Source organism: Mycteria americana, chromosome 21 (assembly GCF_035582795.1).
Source record: "Mycteria americana isolate JAX WOST 10 ecotype Jacksonville Zoo and Gardens chromosome 21, USCA_MyAme_1.0, whole genome shotgun sequence".
NCBI lineage: Eukaryota > Metazoa > Chordata > Aves > Ciconiiformes > Ciconiidae > Mycteria > Mycteria americana.
In genome coordinates, this window is record NC_134385.1 from 6,613,169 (window position 1) to 6,629,446 (window position 16,278).

At 42.0% G+C, this 16,278-nt stretch overlaps 1 protein-coding gene and 1 non-coding gene across 12 annotated transcripts in view; both read right to left on the reverse strand.

The window, feature by feature from the left end:
• The window catches only part of PUM1 (pumilio RNA binding family member 1), a 77,950-nt gene that overhangs the window by 21,549 nt on the left and 40,123 nt on the right, over positions 1 to 16,278 (reverse strand). For 8 of the 11 annotated variants that reach the window (XM_075522430.1, XM_075522422.1, XM_075522421.1 and 5 more), the window contains 5 exons: positions 13,710 to 13,803; positions 12,249 to 12,365; positions 6,212 to 6,363; positions 2,584 to 2,722; positions 846 to 989 (listed from right to left, as the gene is read on the reverse strand). In XM_075522430.1, coding sequence (XP_075378545.1) covers positions 846 to 989; positions 2,584 to 2,722; positions 6,212 to 6,363; positions 12,249 to 12,365; positions 13,710 to 13,803 — 646 coding nt within the window. The remainder of the gene's footprint in view (positions 1 to 845; positions 990 to 2,583; positions 2,723 to 6,211; positions 6,364 to 12,248; positions 12,366 to 13,709; positions 13,804 to 16,278) is intronic. The other 3 variants (XM_075522426.1, XM_075522425.1, XM_075522424.1) reach the window with 2 other exon arrangements.
• On the reverse strand, positions 8,641 to 8,724 carry LOC142419557 (small nucleolar RNA SNORD103/SNORD85). Its single transcript, XR_012778589.1, has one exon. It is a non-coding gene; the product is annotated as a small nucleolar RNA SNORD103/SNORD85 (small nucleolar RNA).

The following is a 16,278-nucleotide window of genomic DNA, read 5'->3' on the forward strand; positions in this document are numbered from 1 at the left end:
AAGATGAAAATCCCTCTTTCGCATCAAACTCTGCATAAAGTCTCTTTACTTTATATCTGAGCTCCACAAGTCTTGCACAGAGCCACTGAATACCAGCAAAGCCGTTATTATTACTGCTGTTTGTATTATTAGAGCTACATAGATCAAACACACAAAAATGTTCCCTTTCTCCTAAGATCTGAGATTCAAATCAATACAGACACACACTTGCAATATCCAATTAAGAAACACAAGTTTTGAAATAAGCAAAATTGTCCTTTAGCACACGAAATGCAATCCTGTGGTGCTAAGAACATCAAAACCAAATACTTTTGTTTTTCAGCCAGTTCCAAAGTAAAAGAAAAAGCAAAATAAACAACAGCTACAAGGAAACAATTAAAAGGCCCATTGCACAATCTGTTACTAACGCTGGCAAAGACTGCTTACACGCACAAATTCTGGCTGAAAAATTCCTTTTAAAGCCTTGAACTCCCGAAGAACCCTAATAAAACCCAAAAAAACCTCATGGCAAAGGCCAGGCGTGTAACATTTTACGCAAGGTGATCATTTGGGAGTTCTACACAGGCTAAAACCTTTTATTATGTGGGAAACTAGATGCCAGCAGACAAATTTAAATAACTGTCACGAAACCCTGCAAAATAATAGAGTTTATGCGACGCTACCTCTCTGAGGCTGTTCTGGAGGCTCAGCCCACAGTGAGCGCAGAGGATGTTCTCAACAACAATCCCCGCAATGGATCTCAGTGAGGGCAAGTGTGTCATCATTGCCAGCAGAGCCCAGAGGATTTCAGGTCCACCCTCCGCCGGGGACGGAGCAGATTTCCACTTGGCGGGACTGGGACTCACCTGCTTGTGCCGCGGAGGAGCTGATGATGACTGGAGCGGGGGCTACCAGACGGACGGGGGCCCCCAGGCCGTTCCGGGCCCCTGCATTCACCACGAGAGCACCCGTTTGGTCGTAGTAAGCAGCAGGAGCCAGCACTGGGTAACCTGAAGAGGCAAATTACAGGTGCACAGGTAAGGTAACAAGCAGCACAACACATGGCAGATCAATCGTCTTCAGACGAGTACAGCGCAACGTGATTTTTAAAGGAAAATCTGAATGGAAAAAGAAAAAGCAACAACAGCTCTGCTTCCCCTGAAGCAAAAAAAAAAATTAAAAAAAAACCCCAAACATATTAACAGTCTATGACTTTATGCCTGTAAGAATTTCAGGTAGAGAAGACTTTTTTTTTCCCCCCAAACCTACTATACTAGCATTGCCCTCTGTGTAAATTCAGTTATACATACTAAAAAAAGTCTTAAAATACAAAGCACTATTTCTTTTCCCTTATAAATATGACATGTGCTGGATCTTTTCATATATGTGAACACAGTGCACTTCCAACTCTCCCACTGTATGCTGAAGTTGTTCAGTGTGCACATACATGCAAACAAGGCATGGGCCTTAATTATGTATTTTCGAAGGTATGTATCATTAAACATTCTTTAATATATATAAATAAAACCTCTTAAATCACATAAGCTGGTGATAGACAAAACAACAGATTTTCAGTAGTATATAGCTATTTAGGTACCTCACTATATAATATTACAGTTAAATAAAACTTTCAGGAAAAGAGTGAAGTGATTCTCCATGGTGGGGTCACAAAGAGAACGTTCTCTGTGAATATTTGCTTTGCAAATATAACCCCCAAAACCCCAATATTGCAGATTTAACTAAATCTGCAGATTACCTGCAAACACGCATGTTACGTTTCACACTCTAACTTAATACAGCAACATTCTTCTTAAGCTATAAAAACAACCCGTGTAACAACCATGTGACACTTCCAGTGAGGAGACCTGAGGCCGAAATAATCCTGTTCTCTTATATTTCATCAGCAGGACATACTTCCACATTATTCAAAAAAATACTTAGTTTGCCCTTTGCCATTACAGTAATATTCTGTATAACTGGGTGTCAAAAGCATTTGTACCACGCAGCCTCATGAATCAGAGCTAAAATTCATACAGTAGCTCCTCTCTTCCAGAATTATAAGTTACAATAAAACCCTGCTTCTTTTTATCTGTTTTCTTCTCTTGTTTTTAAGCCACTAGTATTTGCCTGGAAGAAATTATGAAGGGGAAGTCCTTATGCTGGTAAAGGCAAGCACCTGGCAGGGATGGAAAGACAAGGCTAATGAATGGGACTAAGATATCTCTGGGGTTTTAAAATAAAGATCACATAAGCTAGCATGATCCCCAGAAAAATCTGAAAGCAACTTCCAATAGGAGCCATCAAGTCTTTTGAGTACGCGAACAACTAATGCACCCATACAGCAATACAGTTGGGAACATTTGTTTTCATCTGTGGCACAGGGACCTAAACCCTGATGTGACTGAAATGCTGCATAGGTAGTTAGGTTCACATCTAACAGCCTCTCAAAAATGCCGTCTATACCCACAGATTAAAACTGAAAAACAATAAAACCAAAACACTGCTGAATGCCAGGCAAACGTGACACCACACAGAGACACAAAATATAATTTTCTTAGATCTCCCTGGGCACTGGAGAAGTTGCAGCTCCCACGGAGCCCCTACCTGGCATCCCCGCTGCCAGCCCTTGTCCAAAGGCAAGGGCAGAATTGACGGCTGCAGCAGCCACCAGCGGATCAGTCTGCTGTCCCTGCTGGTTCTGATTTGGGGTCAAAGGACGCTGACTGGCTCCTCCGCGTAGAACCTGGAGAAGACAGAGGAACATCGATCTGTTTATTTTGGGACCCAGGAGTAAGCCGCAATCGCCAGACGCTTGCAGGAGCATCAGCAGCAGTCTAGTTGAAGTTCGCGCACACAACGGCAGCTTTGTCACAACTAGTGTGTGGCAACACAACTAGCGTGTGGCAACCCCCCCCTTGACTCAGGGCAGAGCTGCCTTCGCCACCACAAGCCTTCACACTACTACCATGGGTAAATGCAGAAGACCCAATTTAAATAATACATCCCCTCTCAGGCTTACTGAGCATAATCTGGAAGCACTTCATCGGCTGTTCTCTTTCATTTCTTGATAGACCTTCAATACTCATCCTTTGTTAGAAGTGTTTGCAAGCCATCTGCGCCATCCCAGGTAACATTTTCTCTCTGCTACAAAAGCACCGCTGAAAGCCCACTTGAGCAGAAACCTTAAAAAGCCCGACTTAGGAGCTGGGGGCTGATGACACGAGGTGACATGGGTTTTTCCAAGCTTGCAGCCCCCGTAGAAAACAGCGACCCAGTGACACGGCACTTACTCATCGGAAATAATGACCAAAGATCACACACCATCTTTTATATGTAGCTCTTGTGGTTTAAGCACATGCTGCTCTCAAAAGGGAAGATGGCAAACCGACCTTTCCTGTAATTACCTGTGACAGGCTTTGTTTGCAACAGCCTTTTACTCAAAGTGGTGATGCAAGAGTCGGCACCCACTAGCGAGGTCAGCTTATTAAAAAAGCCATCCTTTGGTACTCTGCATGTCTTCTCGCAAAAAGTAACATCGCCTGTGTCACCCGATGAAGTTATTAAAAGGAAAAAATGACTTTGCGCACTGAGAGACTGGGAGAGGATCCTGAAGTTAACCGATTTAGACGTGCATCCCAGAGTTCGCTAGCGCTGTCAAAGCCTGAGCGTGAACTCTTCAGCCTAGGGAGTCTCACCAGTTGCAGCTGCTTGGTAAGCACGCGCTGTGCGAGGGCACCGTACAGAATATACGCGATGGATGGCAGGCTGCAGGAAGCGAAATGCTGGCGTTTTTTAAAATACGCTATTAAGATGTTGTAAACATCACAAATCAACTGTCCATAATCATCGCTCTAGGTTTCCAAAACATTTGCCTCAGCACTTCTTAGAAAAATTTCATCCAAAAAATATACACTGTATCCTCTTATGGAGGAAGGTTGGCATTAAAAACAATACCCACGATCCCCACTCATGCCTGCTTCACAGCTATAAAAGTAATGAAAAATATTATAAAGCCTACTGATGATTGATATTTTTTATTTTAATAGCCTAAGCCTTTGCAGAAGCTCTCTTAGCACACGCGTCCCTTACAGGGAAAGGCTCGCAGTTTGAATGCCAACGCATAAATGGCTTTAACACGCTCTTAATGCCGTTCTACCTGTGCGCACGGGTACGTGCGGGAGGTCTGTTCAGCACGCTCCTGTCTGTGACCTGCCACGCAGGGAGGTTTGATGATTAACTTTGTCAGGAGCAAAGTGTTCTCCTCCTGATCACTGGTCCAGAATCGTTGGTGTGAAACCTCTCTGCTTTTATTATCTGAAAAGACCTTATAATACTACCAAACACTGCTTTTTGCTTTTGTTTTCAAAGCAGAAGCTAGTAAATTCAGCCGCCAATCGCTATCTTCTATAATTGCTATCTCAAATGCACGAGGATCTTTGTGCTACACAGGCTTTGTGCTACTACGGGAAAGGAGCTGCCTCACTTTTCGGTAGGATAACGAAACCCATTTTGTTTCCAAGCAGGAAGTACTGTGGGATGGAGACCGATGAAGCCAACGCCAGGCGAGGACCAGCACTTAACCAAATACCAGACAAACTAGCTGGGGTTGTGCCGGAGAGCCAGCCAGGAAACAGAAGCCCAAGTCCTCTTGACACCCGTCCTACGGGCCCTGCCACGGTCTGAAAGGAGTAAAGTGGAGCATATCCAACCGCGTGTCCGAGGGGAACAAGAACCAGGACAAGGATGGTGGGATGCCTCTCATCCTTCTAGCATTTAACTTAATTACGCAGGTTTAGCCTGAAAGTTTGGATTATTTTTTTTTTTTAAATGCTGATTTAGATAGCAAGCTAACAATTTGGACTCCCATACAACTTTATAAAATGTTTAGGATGGCTTTTCGTCATAGTAAAGGAGGCAAATCATTGTTCCCTATTTAATTCTTGTACCAGTCTCTCAGTTTCCACTTTCTGCTCCAGTAGCTGCTAGATTCACATTTGTGTCATCTGCATCAGAGGTACAACTATGATTAAATACCAGACTTTTAAAATGTTTATTTTACTTATCTGAAGTTAGGAAAGTTAACCTAGTTAAATTCCAACTACAGAGAAAAAAAAAAAAAAAAAGGAAAAAAGAAAAAAGAAAACCCACAAAAACCCAAAAAACACAACAACCCCAAAACTGAACAAGAAATTACACAGTGATTCATCAGCAAGATGCATAACAATTTTCACCACAAGAAAAAGTGCAGGCTATATAATCCAATATGCTGTCACTGCCAAGGGATTAAGACAGAAGAGGTGGATGGTGCAAACCCCATCAAGCACACATCATTTACAAAGTATGTAAGGAAAAACTTCCCCTTATCAGCCCCCAGTGTGATCTCTTCATCGTTTTTTTTTAAAAAAGCAAATATCATTTAAACAACAGGTAATTCCTGTTGTTTATGTCTCAATAAATGTCTCAATATTCATCTCTAACACTGTCTCAATATTAATCTCTAACAGTCTCAATATTAATCTCAACACACTTAAAGGGGTAACAGCAAATCATATGAAAAACCTTCACTAACTTCATTAATTTTGTCCTTTTAGGTGTCAAATTCTCCAAATTTTTGTGCAGACTAAAGCAAAACAGCTGCACAGTTCGCCTTATAAAAATAGCAAATTCAGTGTTTTCTTTCTGCACTCATCTTTTGTCTTCAAGTCCTCATGCGGATACCAAACTAATTCATTTTGCTGTTACTTTGGCCCTTTCAAAGCTAGTCTTCACTAAAAAAAGCATCCTATACTGGATGGCACCCTGAAGATAAGAGCACACTTACTGACATATAGTATTTGACACACATTATCATCATCTCCGTGGCCTTCAAGTTGTAGCAATGGGCACAAAAACAGATAGCAAGACGATGATTTCTGCTCGCACGCCAACGGCACGTCTTTGCTCCTGCATCGCTCAGCGGTGTTCAAACTGATGAGATTATTTGTTTTCCAAAGCATTAACACACAATAATTCACCACCACAAATGGACGTGTGCTATGCTCCACGTGCGTGATGCGTAAATGACGTAACGCAATGTATAGGTGTTTCTTCTCCTTTTTTTAAGGGAGGTCAAAGGCTCTTCTCCTCACTCACAACTGAGTGTCAGGAACGGTCATTGGAAAAAAATAGGGATTCTTCAGAGCTGCTGTGTTCCCTGTACATGACTCGACGTGCAACGCATCCTACCCCTTACCTGTTGTTGGCCCTGCTGGGTTTGCTGAGTGGTCTGCTGATTTGCCGAATTAGTTGCAGCGGCAGCCGCGGCAGCTTGCTGCTGGAAGAGGCTGGCTGGATAAACTCCCCAGGGCGTAACTCCATAGTACTGGTGAGGAACAACCGCCGGACCTAAAATGTGAAGGGAATCAGTGAGCTTCTGTAGCGTGACAAGCGTTACACAGCAAACGGTCACCAAAAAATACCTGCTTGTCATATTTGGTTTAACAAATCCTATTTCAAGGTGATCTGCTTTAAATCCTTTGCAAATAAGGAGGGATTCTGGCATTTGTATTATTCATTTTTAAAAAGCTTAAAAGCCAGGCCTGAAGTTTCATCTTTACTTGCTTTTACCTTATTGCATGAGGTCAAATTCCGCTACCAGTGATCCTGTTGAAATTCCATGTTTTTATTGTTGTGCCCTAATTTTATAGTGAAGGACCAAAACTTTATCTCTAACCAAAAGAGAAGGAAACTTGTTTAAGCACAGAGGTATACAAGTCTCTTCTACTCTCAGCTGACATTCACAGCTCAATAACATCTATCATTTAGCTCCCCAATAAATTGAAAAAACCTCTTTGCATCTGGATAGCATAAATTCTCACCTGTTTTAAATATTTTTCTAGCCACTCAGTCCTACTTTGCATTTACAAACCACCACAAAAGAGACTATATCTTTTCACATTCCTTCCTCCCCCAATTTAAGAGGCTTAAAAAAAAAAAAAAAAATATCTTGGAGAGCACCAGAAAAAGCGTAACTTGTGAAGATTCACTGTGTTTTAGGACACCACACACTTAATTGGGTGATAGCAGAATGGCAGCCTATATCCTTAAATAATTCTAGCTGGCATAACGCCGAGGAAGCAGCGAGTACTCTGTGCTGAACGGTGGAGTCCCTCCCACCAAATAACACATATATGAATTCAATAATAATTTTTAATATGTCTGCTCTACATCTTTTGGAAAGGTCAGCAGAAAAGCAGAAGTATTTCCTTTGCTTTTCAAATACATCACCTATCCCACAGGTTCCTTCCCCGCAGTAGGAGTAACTTATGGCACGCTAGCCTTTTTAAGGTAGTGTGCCGCAGTCGTATGTGACACTGTAGAATGAACAAGTCTTTAGTGAATTTGAACCACACACTTGTTCTTACATGCAGTAAAAATAGCTTCTATTTTAAGAGAGACGGTTAGCATTTGAATTCTAACCAAGTCATTTTAGCATTGCTGTTAGTTACGTCTTACAGTAAGACACTGCAAGGAGCACAAGTGTAACGCACATAAAGACTATGAGTGTTTGCTCCAAGAGGCTTAAAAACTATTTCCCCCAAAATGAGGGATGACAGTAAAAAGGGAGATGATAAAGACGCTGCTGAGTTTAAGCTTGGATATGACAAAGGGGGGAAAATCCAGGAAGTACTTTTTTCTTTCTTTTTTTGTTTTTAAATACAGTAACATGCGTTTGTCTCAAATGAGCTACTACATAATGCAAAAGCAATCCACTGTGCAACAGTCGATCTCAGCCTGGACGAACTACTGCTCCCGCAATCAGTACTGCAGCCTGGCAAGATTCAGCAACACTTTGAGATACTAATTTCAGATGTAATGTCAAATATTAAATTCATATTTCAAAAGTGTAATAGTTACTCTCCTTTATTATTTTGTTTTTAACCACTGTACCTTCCCCAAATTTAGGATTTTGTAGCGTCATTAACACACATGCCCAGCCCTACAGCAGGGAGATGTTACAAGCAGCCTGTTGTCTAACGCCAGGCACTTCAGCAATACATGCTGAACAGTCGGATTTGTATCTCACACTAAAGCTCTGCCACGAAATCCATCCTTGATGGATTTACTGTGTACTGTCAGTCAGAGAAGGTGACTTGTCCGTCTTACTCAGATTTGTCTTGGAGCAGCAACCACTTGTTTCTTACCTTCCAACCTGGAAATTCATGAGCACTGGTAGCCAAAATGAAAAAGCCTGCAGAAAATGAATCAGTCCCACAACGGTACTGCCTATCTTGACCTAAGCAGTTACAGACACATAGCTAATCGGTGGATTATAACCTGTTTATATTCAGTCAATGCAGATCAGACGGCAACTGCTAGGGTGCTTCTGCACTCAACAGGAAAATAGTTGCAACTGCTCCATTTTATTCAAGTAATTAGTCTGCGTTTGCCCTTAGGCTACTGGGAAGTTGCTGCAATACCCTTTTATCTGGGCAAAATGTGGGCATCTTCTCTGGGTTATTTTAATCTCAGTTCTAATTATCAAACAAGCATATTCTAGATGGGGTTTTTTGCCTAGTTAGAGGTTGCTCATCAGATCTGCAAAAGCCTTAGGTGTTTAAAAGAAGAAGAGACACAAAGTCTTTGAAGTTTGCAGGCAGCTGGGCTTAAAAGAGCTGCAAGTCTGGCTCAGCTCATTTGAGCACATGGTGAGGCTCATTATTGAACAGTGTTCTCAGTGAGGGCAAGTGTGTCATCATTGCCAGACTTATAAAAACAGGCAGAGTGTTTCTTTACTTCAGGAGATATTGCACCTGCTTTTACACTTATTAAAGATACACATACACGAGAAAATAAAAGCCATTCTAGTGCCTTTGAAATAAAATATTCCCACTACGACGTCTCACACATCGGCTACAGACACCCAGAAATATTCCTTTCAAGAAACATTAGCAAAACCATCTGTAAGTGTGTTCATAACAAAATTTTTGCTTTTAATCTCAGCCTTCACACTCAAATCTCTGTAAGCAGAAGCCATACCTGCTCTCTGCAGGAACAGCCAGTCCCCTCTTGCCAAGGATGAGGACTTAGTGACCACCAGGTTAAACGGCCTCAAGAACCTCACATCTGAAAATGCAAGGCTGCAAATAGCAACTTTATCAAATACTATCGACTTGTGAGCCGATCACTTCACAATTACCAGTACAGCACCACAGATATCCATGAAGCGGTGTCTTTTTTAGGGATGGGAGTGAGAAACAGCTGAACTCAAACGGCTCTGGTGGAGCCCCATGCAAACCCTGCGGTACAGCGCCTGGGGCCAGCACAGATCCAGAAGAGGAGAGGCACCCTTGCATGACACCGTGCCCGAGGCAGCTGGGGAAGAGCCAGCTGCATGTGCTCCCCCGAGCCCCGGTCCTAGGCGGTATGTGCATGCATCCATACCTGTCTTCAGCTCTGAGCTGGCTCTGCATGGGATGCAGCTCAGCACCAAGTGAATGAAGCTTCTAAGAAACCCACGCTTGAGAAGCACAGTGCAGACACATCCACACCGACTCTACCTTCAGTCTAGGAGCACTGTGTTTTCCTGTATGCAGATTATTCCAGCATCCACTTCTCTACAAAGAACAGAAACTTTTCTACCTGTAACACACCCCCTCAGAGGGAATCAACATTTCCCAACTTGTCTTACAAAAGGCAAGATTTCTTTTTGAGTGACATCGTTCTCAAATGATAGAAGGCAATTTCACAACACTTTTTAAAGACAGCAGTATCTTCCACATGGCTTAAACTCACAAGTGATTTTTTTTTTCTTGAGTCTAGGAAGCCCTTCCCTCCGCATTCAAATTTGTTCTTTAAAATGCTACTATTGTTGGGAAGAAAAGAGTATTATCACAGGGCTGACAATCTTACAATCATGAAAAAGCTGCCATAATGGCAGAATCTTAATTGACGGAATTATCTCCGCCATAAAACACACAAAAGTTTCCCCTCCACTCTAACAGCAACTGTGAGCAATAAACTACCAACAACTCTAAACTCATTTCTTCCATCTCATAAACTTCTCCAAGTCCTCCCAATTTAATGCTCCCATACATGTCAGGGAGGCCTTCTGACTTTATACACAACTCTAAACGTCTAAATTGCCCCACACCCCTTCAGTGCTGCACTCGGTCGTGACAGAGAAAAGGCTTTCAAAACTGCTCGAGTCTAGACAGAAAAGGTGCTTCTCCTAAAACAAACAACCAGGAGTGAAGTTTGTTATATTGCCACTTCCAGCTGTTAGGGTCCAAAGCCCAGTGAGATGGATGAAGTGACTCGTATTTCTCAGTGGTGTAACACTATAAGTACATTGCAGCGCATTACACATTCTTTTGGTTTGCTTTCAAGAGTCATAAAGTTTAAAAATTATTCAAGTAGAGATCCTGATGCCAAGTTCTGGGATGCTTTAGGTATCCCGGGGTATGTTATTTCCTAGTTCGAATTTATAAGGCCCCAATCAGATATTCAGGCAGCTGCAGCTTCAATACTGCTGAGAAAAAGGAAAAAAAAAAAAAAAGTTGTCACAAACACGCTTGCTGTTTCCTAGAAATCTGGCAGCAGTTACATGTGGTCTTTCTATGAAATCAAGATGTTGACCTCCTGCTCCACTAAACTTCAGTGTGTTACTGAAGAATGAGCACTAGCTTTAGAAGCACTGAGGTGATGCAAAAGGCCAACCAGAATCCTCTTTTTAAAGTATTCCTTTACAAAGCACCTCTTCTGACTGTAACTGGAATTGCTAGTGTTCTAGCACTTCTTCCCCGCTAAGTCCTGACTGAAGCTTCCTACTTATATTTGCCACCAAGAGTTCAGGTCATTCATTCACTGCCACACATTCATCATCACATGATAGTTTATTGACTCCTGGACTATTAGAAATATCCTTGTACTCTAACTCTTGGCTTTCTTCCATTTAATCACAGCATCATTTGTTTGCCAACAACATGTTGTTACCTAAACTTAATCTTGCATTGTTATTATGCAATCAGCATACAAAACTCACTGCAGCCAAAGAGTCCAAAGCCCACATCTTCAAATTGTAGTCTTGATTCTTTACATACTTCCATATGATCCATTAAAAATGCCATCCAACCGGGTAACAGTTGCTGAAATCCCATTTCAGAGCTTGACCTGGTACTGGCCTCAAAGCTTAAAAGCTAAGCAGGGGTTATGTAAGAGCTGTTAAACACACCGAAAAGTCACGTACCAAACCACAACGCTGTTTGGCAGAGCGCTATTATTATTCACGTACAACCAACGCTTTACGGTTTTGATTTGGTACAAGCCATCCCATAGCGGAAGAGATTTGCAGTGAGTATACAAGTTGGAAATGGAGTGTGGCAACAGCGTGCAGGCTCCACTAAAAATCACCACTACTCTGAACTAAGTCGTTTTTATTTAAAAGGTAGAAGGCTTCCTCTCCCAGCGGCTCACGGAAAGAAAAGCACGGTTATAAAAATGTTTTTCTGAAAGTACATTCTTCCTTTGTCCTCAATGCTTAGGCAAGAACTTTACGGCATACGCAGCAAAAGTTCAACGTACAATGTGTTCTTCACACTGCCTGATAAGCTGTTTTACCGAGCTGTCATCTCAAGATACAACAATTTTGGCTATGACAGTTGGCAAGAATTTGGAAACTGATACGTGAACGTTTGGGAGAAAGATCTTGCACAAAGGCAAAAGCCACCATCTTTCCTTGCCATCTGGAAAACTGCATATTCATGGTATAAGCCTCACAGCAGATACGAGATGTTTTTACCTAGCAAACCTAAAAAGCATAAATTCTTAACAGACGCTAGCAAAAGGGAAAGATATAATTTGCAGGACTCACTACAGTAAATCAAGCTAAACAGTGACGAGATACAACTTTCCTGGCAGGAAAACATATCCTCCATCTTTCCAGCATTTAATGAGTATATTTTCAAAGGTATCTCTCACTACTGTCAGTTACCCAAAAACCCCCAAACATGTAGCAACATTCATGTCTGCAAGTGTTTCATTTCAGATTTGCTCTGGTTGTTTATCCTCAACAGCAAGAGAGCTCATAGCAAGTGTTATACAAGAATTATCACATTTAATCTACAGAAAGTAGGGTTTCCAAGACAAATTCTGTTTCAACTCACTGACGTACAATTATCTCTCCACAGAAATTACAATGTACTAATATTTACTTTCCACGGTCACAGATTCAAGAGCAGTTTTGGTACAGAAAATGGTCACGAATACACGGACAACTGGAAGCATCTCACCTAATGTCGCAGCTGCTGCAAGTCCGGCTGAGTACGGATCTGTTCCCGGTGGAGCAGCGCTGATGATGTACGGATTGGGGACAAAGGCAGCAGGAGCTAAACCTGCTGAAAACATACCTGTCAGTAAAAACAAACTTAACTAGAACTGAAGCCCTATCAAAATACCTCTGGCTACCCGGCTGGCGAACACAAAAGCTCAGGTTGCTTTAGTATTTTCAAGCTTTTTACAAGCTGTTTTCTATAGGGACAGAGCAACCGCTGCATTTCCCAGAGTCTTAATAAGAACAATCTACAGAGGATATATTTTACATAAAAGAAACCCAATTCCAAGGATGCAACACCCCATAAGGAAAGCTGAAGTGGTAAAATACTCTATATACAATACCCATACTTGCTCAGGTATCTCTGCAGCGCAGATACACCGTTACTGTTTAAGTGACTATTAACACCAGCTAGACATTAACATTATCTAATTGCTTGTTACTATTCTGTATTTTCTATAGCAAGTTGATCAAGAACCAATTTACCCTACTTTCTGAGTTCCATGCCCACTACACAATACCAGTACTTCAATTAATCAGTTTGGAAGGAGCTCAGGAGTGTACAGGTAACATGGCAGGGCATTATCACTGCCGTGTAGGCATTACCTTCCTCTGCAAGGAAACAGTTTAATCATTAGAGAAATTACCGGTGGGCGGGAGGGGGGCGTGGAGGGGAGGTGAAGGTGAAGGGGAGTAAGTTAAAAAGCTAAGTAATTTTAATTCAGGTCTAGCCCGGAACTCCAATACGCACACGAGCGCACTGCACAGAGCTGGGAGAGTCCCAACACATTTGTATTGGGCTTTAGGGTAGGAAGAACTACAACTTAAATTGCTTATTGTGCTAAAAACATTTAACCCTAAGATAGTTTAACTCCAATCATCCATGAGTAAGCCCTTCTACAGTTCTTCTGGTTTTCTACGCACAGGATTAAGTGCTTTCTTCAGAGTTAATCTATACTGTTTTAATAATATGAATCATGTGTTTGCATAAATTACATCTTTAAGTTAAAGTCAGACCCCAGGCAGCTGAACCACAGGAAGCACATTCAGGTGTATATTGAACTGTGCATTTTTCCCTCACTTCACTGTGCCATTTACTTCAATTCATGCCTCACTCAGAGCAAGGAAGTACTTCAAAACGCTCTCATGACTGAGCAGCACTCTCAGCAAGGGTAAGAGTGTCATTCCTGCCAGACGTGAATGCTCTAGAGCTTTTCAAGTACACAAGAGATACCTCCAGAATCTTTCAAGTAAATCTTCAAACAATATACTTCTGCTTGCGTGTCGATTACCAGTTGCAAAAACATATTTAGAATTCTCTAAAACCTACCAATCCTTTTTTCCCCTGCTATTTTCCCCAACGTATTCTGACGACTAACAGAAGTCCAGTAAAATGTAATGTATTAAATGCAAGACTTACCTATGTGAGGCTGATGGGCAGCTGCCAACGCGTACTGCTGCTGCTGCGCTGCTGTTAGCTGTTGAACAGCAAGTGCATTCGGTCTTTGGAACAACTGAAGGGACAAAAGCACAAATATGGTCTTTTACTCATGCACAAAAAGCGTTCTCTTGCTTCCTTTTAAAGCAATTCCTTTACACTAGATTTAGTTTCATGACTACAGATACTCCTCTTTAAAGGGAAACATTTCAAAAGGAACTGAAAAAGCCAAACCCCTTTGAAATCAATTGCCCATGATAATCCACCTGAAAAAAAAAAAAGGAAGTATTTCTGAAGTTAAACCACAGCCAGGGTTTTCTCTGCACAGTGCCCGAAAGCCGTTTTTTTCCCCCTCCTCCTCAAACACAGAGCCCCTAACTGCAGCCTGTGGATCACAAGTAGCTGCCACGAGCACTTCCAGATCTTGAACACCACAGAGTACAGTGAAATCGCAGTTACGCCAGCGGACAACCTGTGCGACTCTCCCAGATGGTCTGAAGCGGCAAGCGGGACGGCAGGAGGACTGCAGAGCGAGGCCTGGGAGAGATGATACACCTGAGATGGCTTCAGAGCCAGCTGAAGAGCCATCAGATGGGATGCCAGCCTCGGGAGCTCACGAACCCCGGGGCAAAACACTTCCTTTACCTGCCAGCCTTCCATCTCCAGCATCTCCTACGTGAATCCAGGCAAGGAGTGTAAATTCTTTGACCACAGACAGAAACCAGACCCGGGCACTTTTTGGTTAAGTCATCCAAAGTATACACAAGTTTGCCAGCTTACAGCTTACTACAATCTTAGGGAGCAATGGGCAGTGTTCTTGAGAACAGTCGTTCTCAGTAAGAAAAAAAGAGAGTTACATTAGTCTTTAAAGAAAAAGTATTTTTGCTTAGGTTTGTTTCATTGTCATTCATCCAAGTCCTTACTAAGCTTGCTTCCCCAGCTTCCTATGCCAGAGCAGATGCCTCTACCTCAGTGAAACACTCCCTGAATCAATCCATTAGCAGACCATCGCTCAGCAATAATTAAAACATTTAAGAATACGCAAGCTGAATAGCCACTCTGAAACTATCCAGAAGCAATGTCTATCCCCACTTACTTCCAGAAGTGATCATTTCTGAGGTGTGAACAACTTCGCAAACCTCTGTGATAAACGTTTTCTCTCTCCACTCACTTGGAAAAAAACAGGCCTAAATGCTATACAATTTTCACACCTATTATCTCTGCCCTCCTTTCAGGCAAGACAAGCGAGCTACTTCAGCTGTCAGAAGCAGCAATAATAATTCTGTCCAAATTTTTGGCAGAAACTCACAACCATCAAGAAGCACGGAAGCATTTAGAAAATTAGGGGGTTTTTTAATAGACAAAAATTGGAGTTGGTTCTCCTCAGAGCAGGATGAGGAACTGCGCTGTTTAGGCAGAAAATCTGACAGAAGGATAGGTGATAGTCTCCCTCTATTTCCTTCTCTTTTTACAAGTTCGGGGCGGGGGGGGGAGGGGATGGAAGGGATCAGTATCAGATTTAAGATGTGGAAACTCAGTACTTAGGGGATCCAAAATTGACCTTCTATGTGCCAGAAACCTAGCCACAACTGTTTTCCCCAAAGACTGCTCACCACTTAAGACGCTGGGGTCCCTCCATCCATCCAAGGAGTATCGTCACGCTGCTTATGGAGAAACATATCAAGTCGACAGTTATTTTATGACCTCCCTGGGCCTAATATCAGGAAGGCCATAAAACATTCCTAGCAGTCTTCATGCAAAACACAAATTTCTTTTTGCTTTTCTTTTTTCTTTTATTAAACATGTCATTCAACAATATTTGACGTTTACACAAAGTCGAGTGCTTATAAGGGGTGTAATCTTCGTGAATATACCATCTGTCATTAGCAGCTGGATCGACTGCTCTACTGACAGCTTTTAGTATAAAAAAAACCAAGGACATCATGGACAACGTGACCTACACAAAATGGAATGAGGGATACTGGCTCTGTAGGAGTCTCCAGCAACATCTCGTTCACTGATCAGCACCAGCAGATATGGGGGGAAAAAAAAAAAAATATATATATGTATATATATATCTCCCCTAAACTGCTTCACTGCTGCGTAGAGATACATCTAGAACAGACATCCTTGGTTTTGTGGTCTACTTTTGTACCGAGTTCAGCAGACCAATATTTTATCTTTCTTCAGCTGCAAACACTTCACCAAAACATTTAATTTTCATATTGTTTTGCATCTCTGGGATCTGTTTACCCAGTCTGTTGACATGTATTCCGCCAAGGTGAACAGAAGAGGAAAAGGCTAGGTTATTAGTTGCCTGTCTTCAAGGCAAAAAAGCACTTATCTTCTCTGAAAATACTTTTACTTTTGCTCAGTTTACATGCGTGATGACTTCCACGCCTCCCAAATGCATCTCAAGGATCCATTTTTAAATTAGAAGTACTAGCAAAAAAAGAATGCACAGCTACTCAAAGCATGAATATTTCACCTGCTGCTGTTGTATTTTTTTTTGTTGTCTGCTTGCTCTCTCCTCCTCGTGAGCACAACAGAT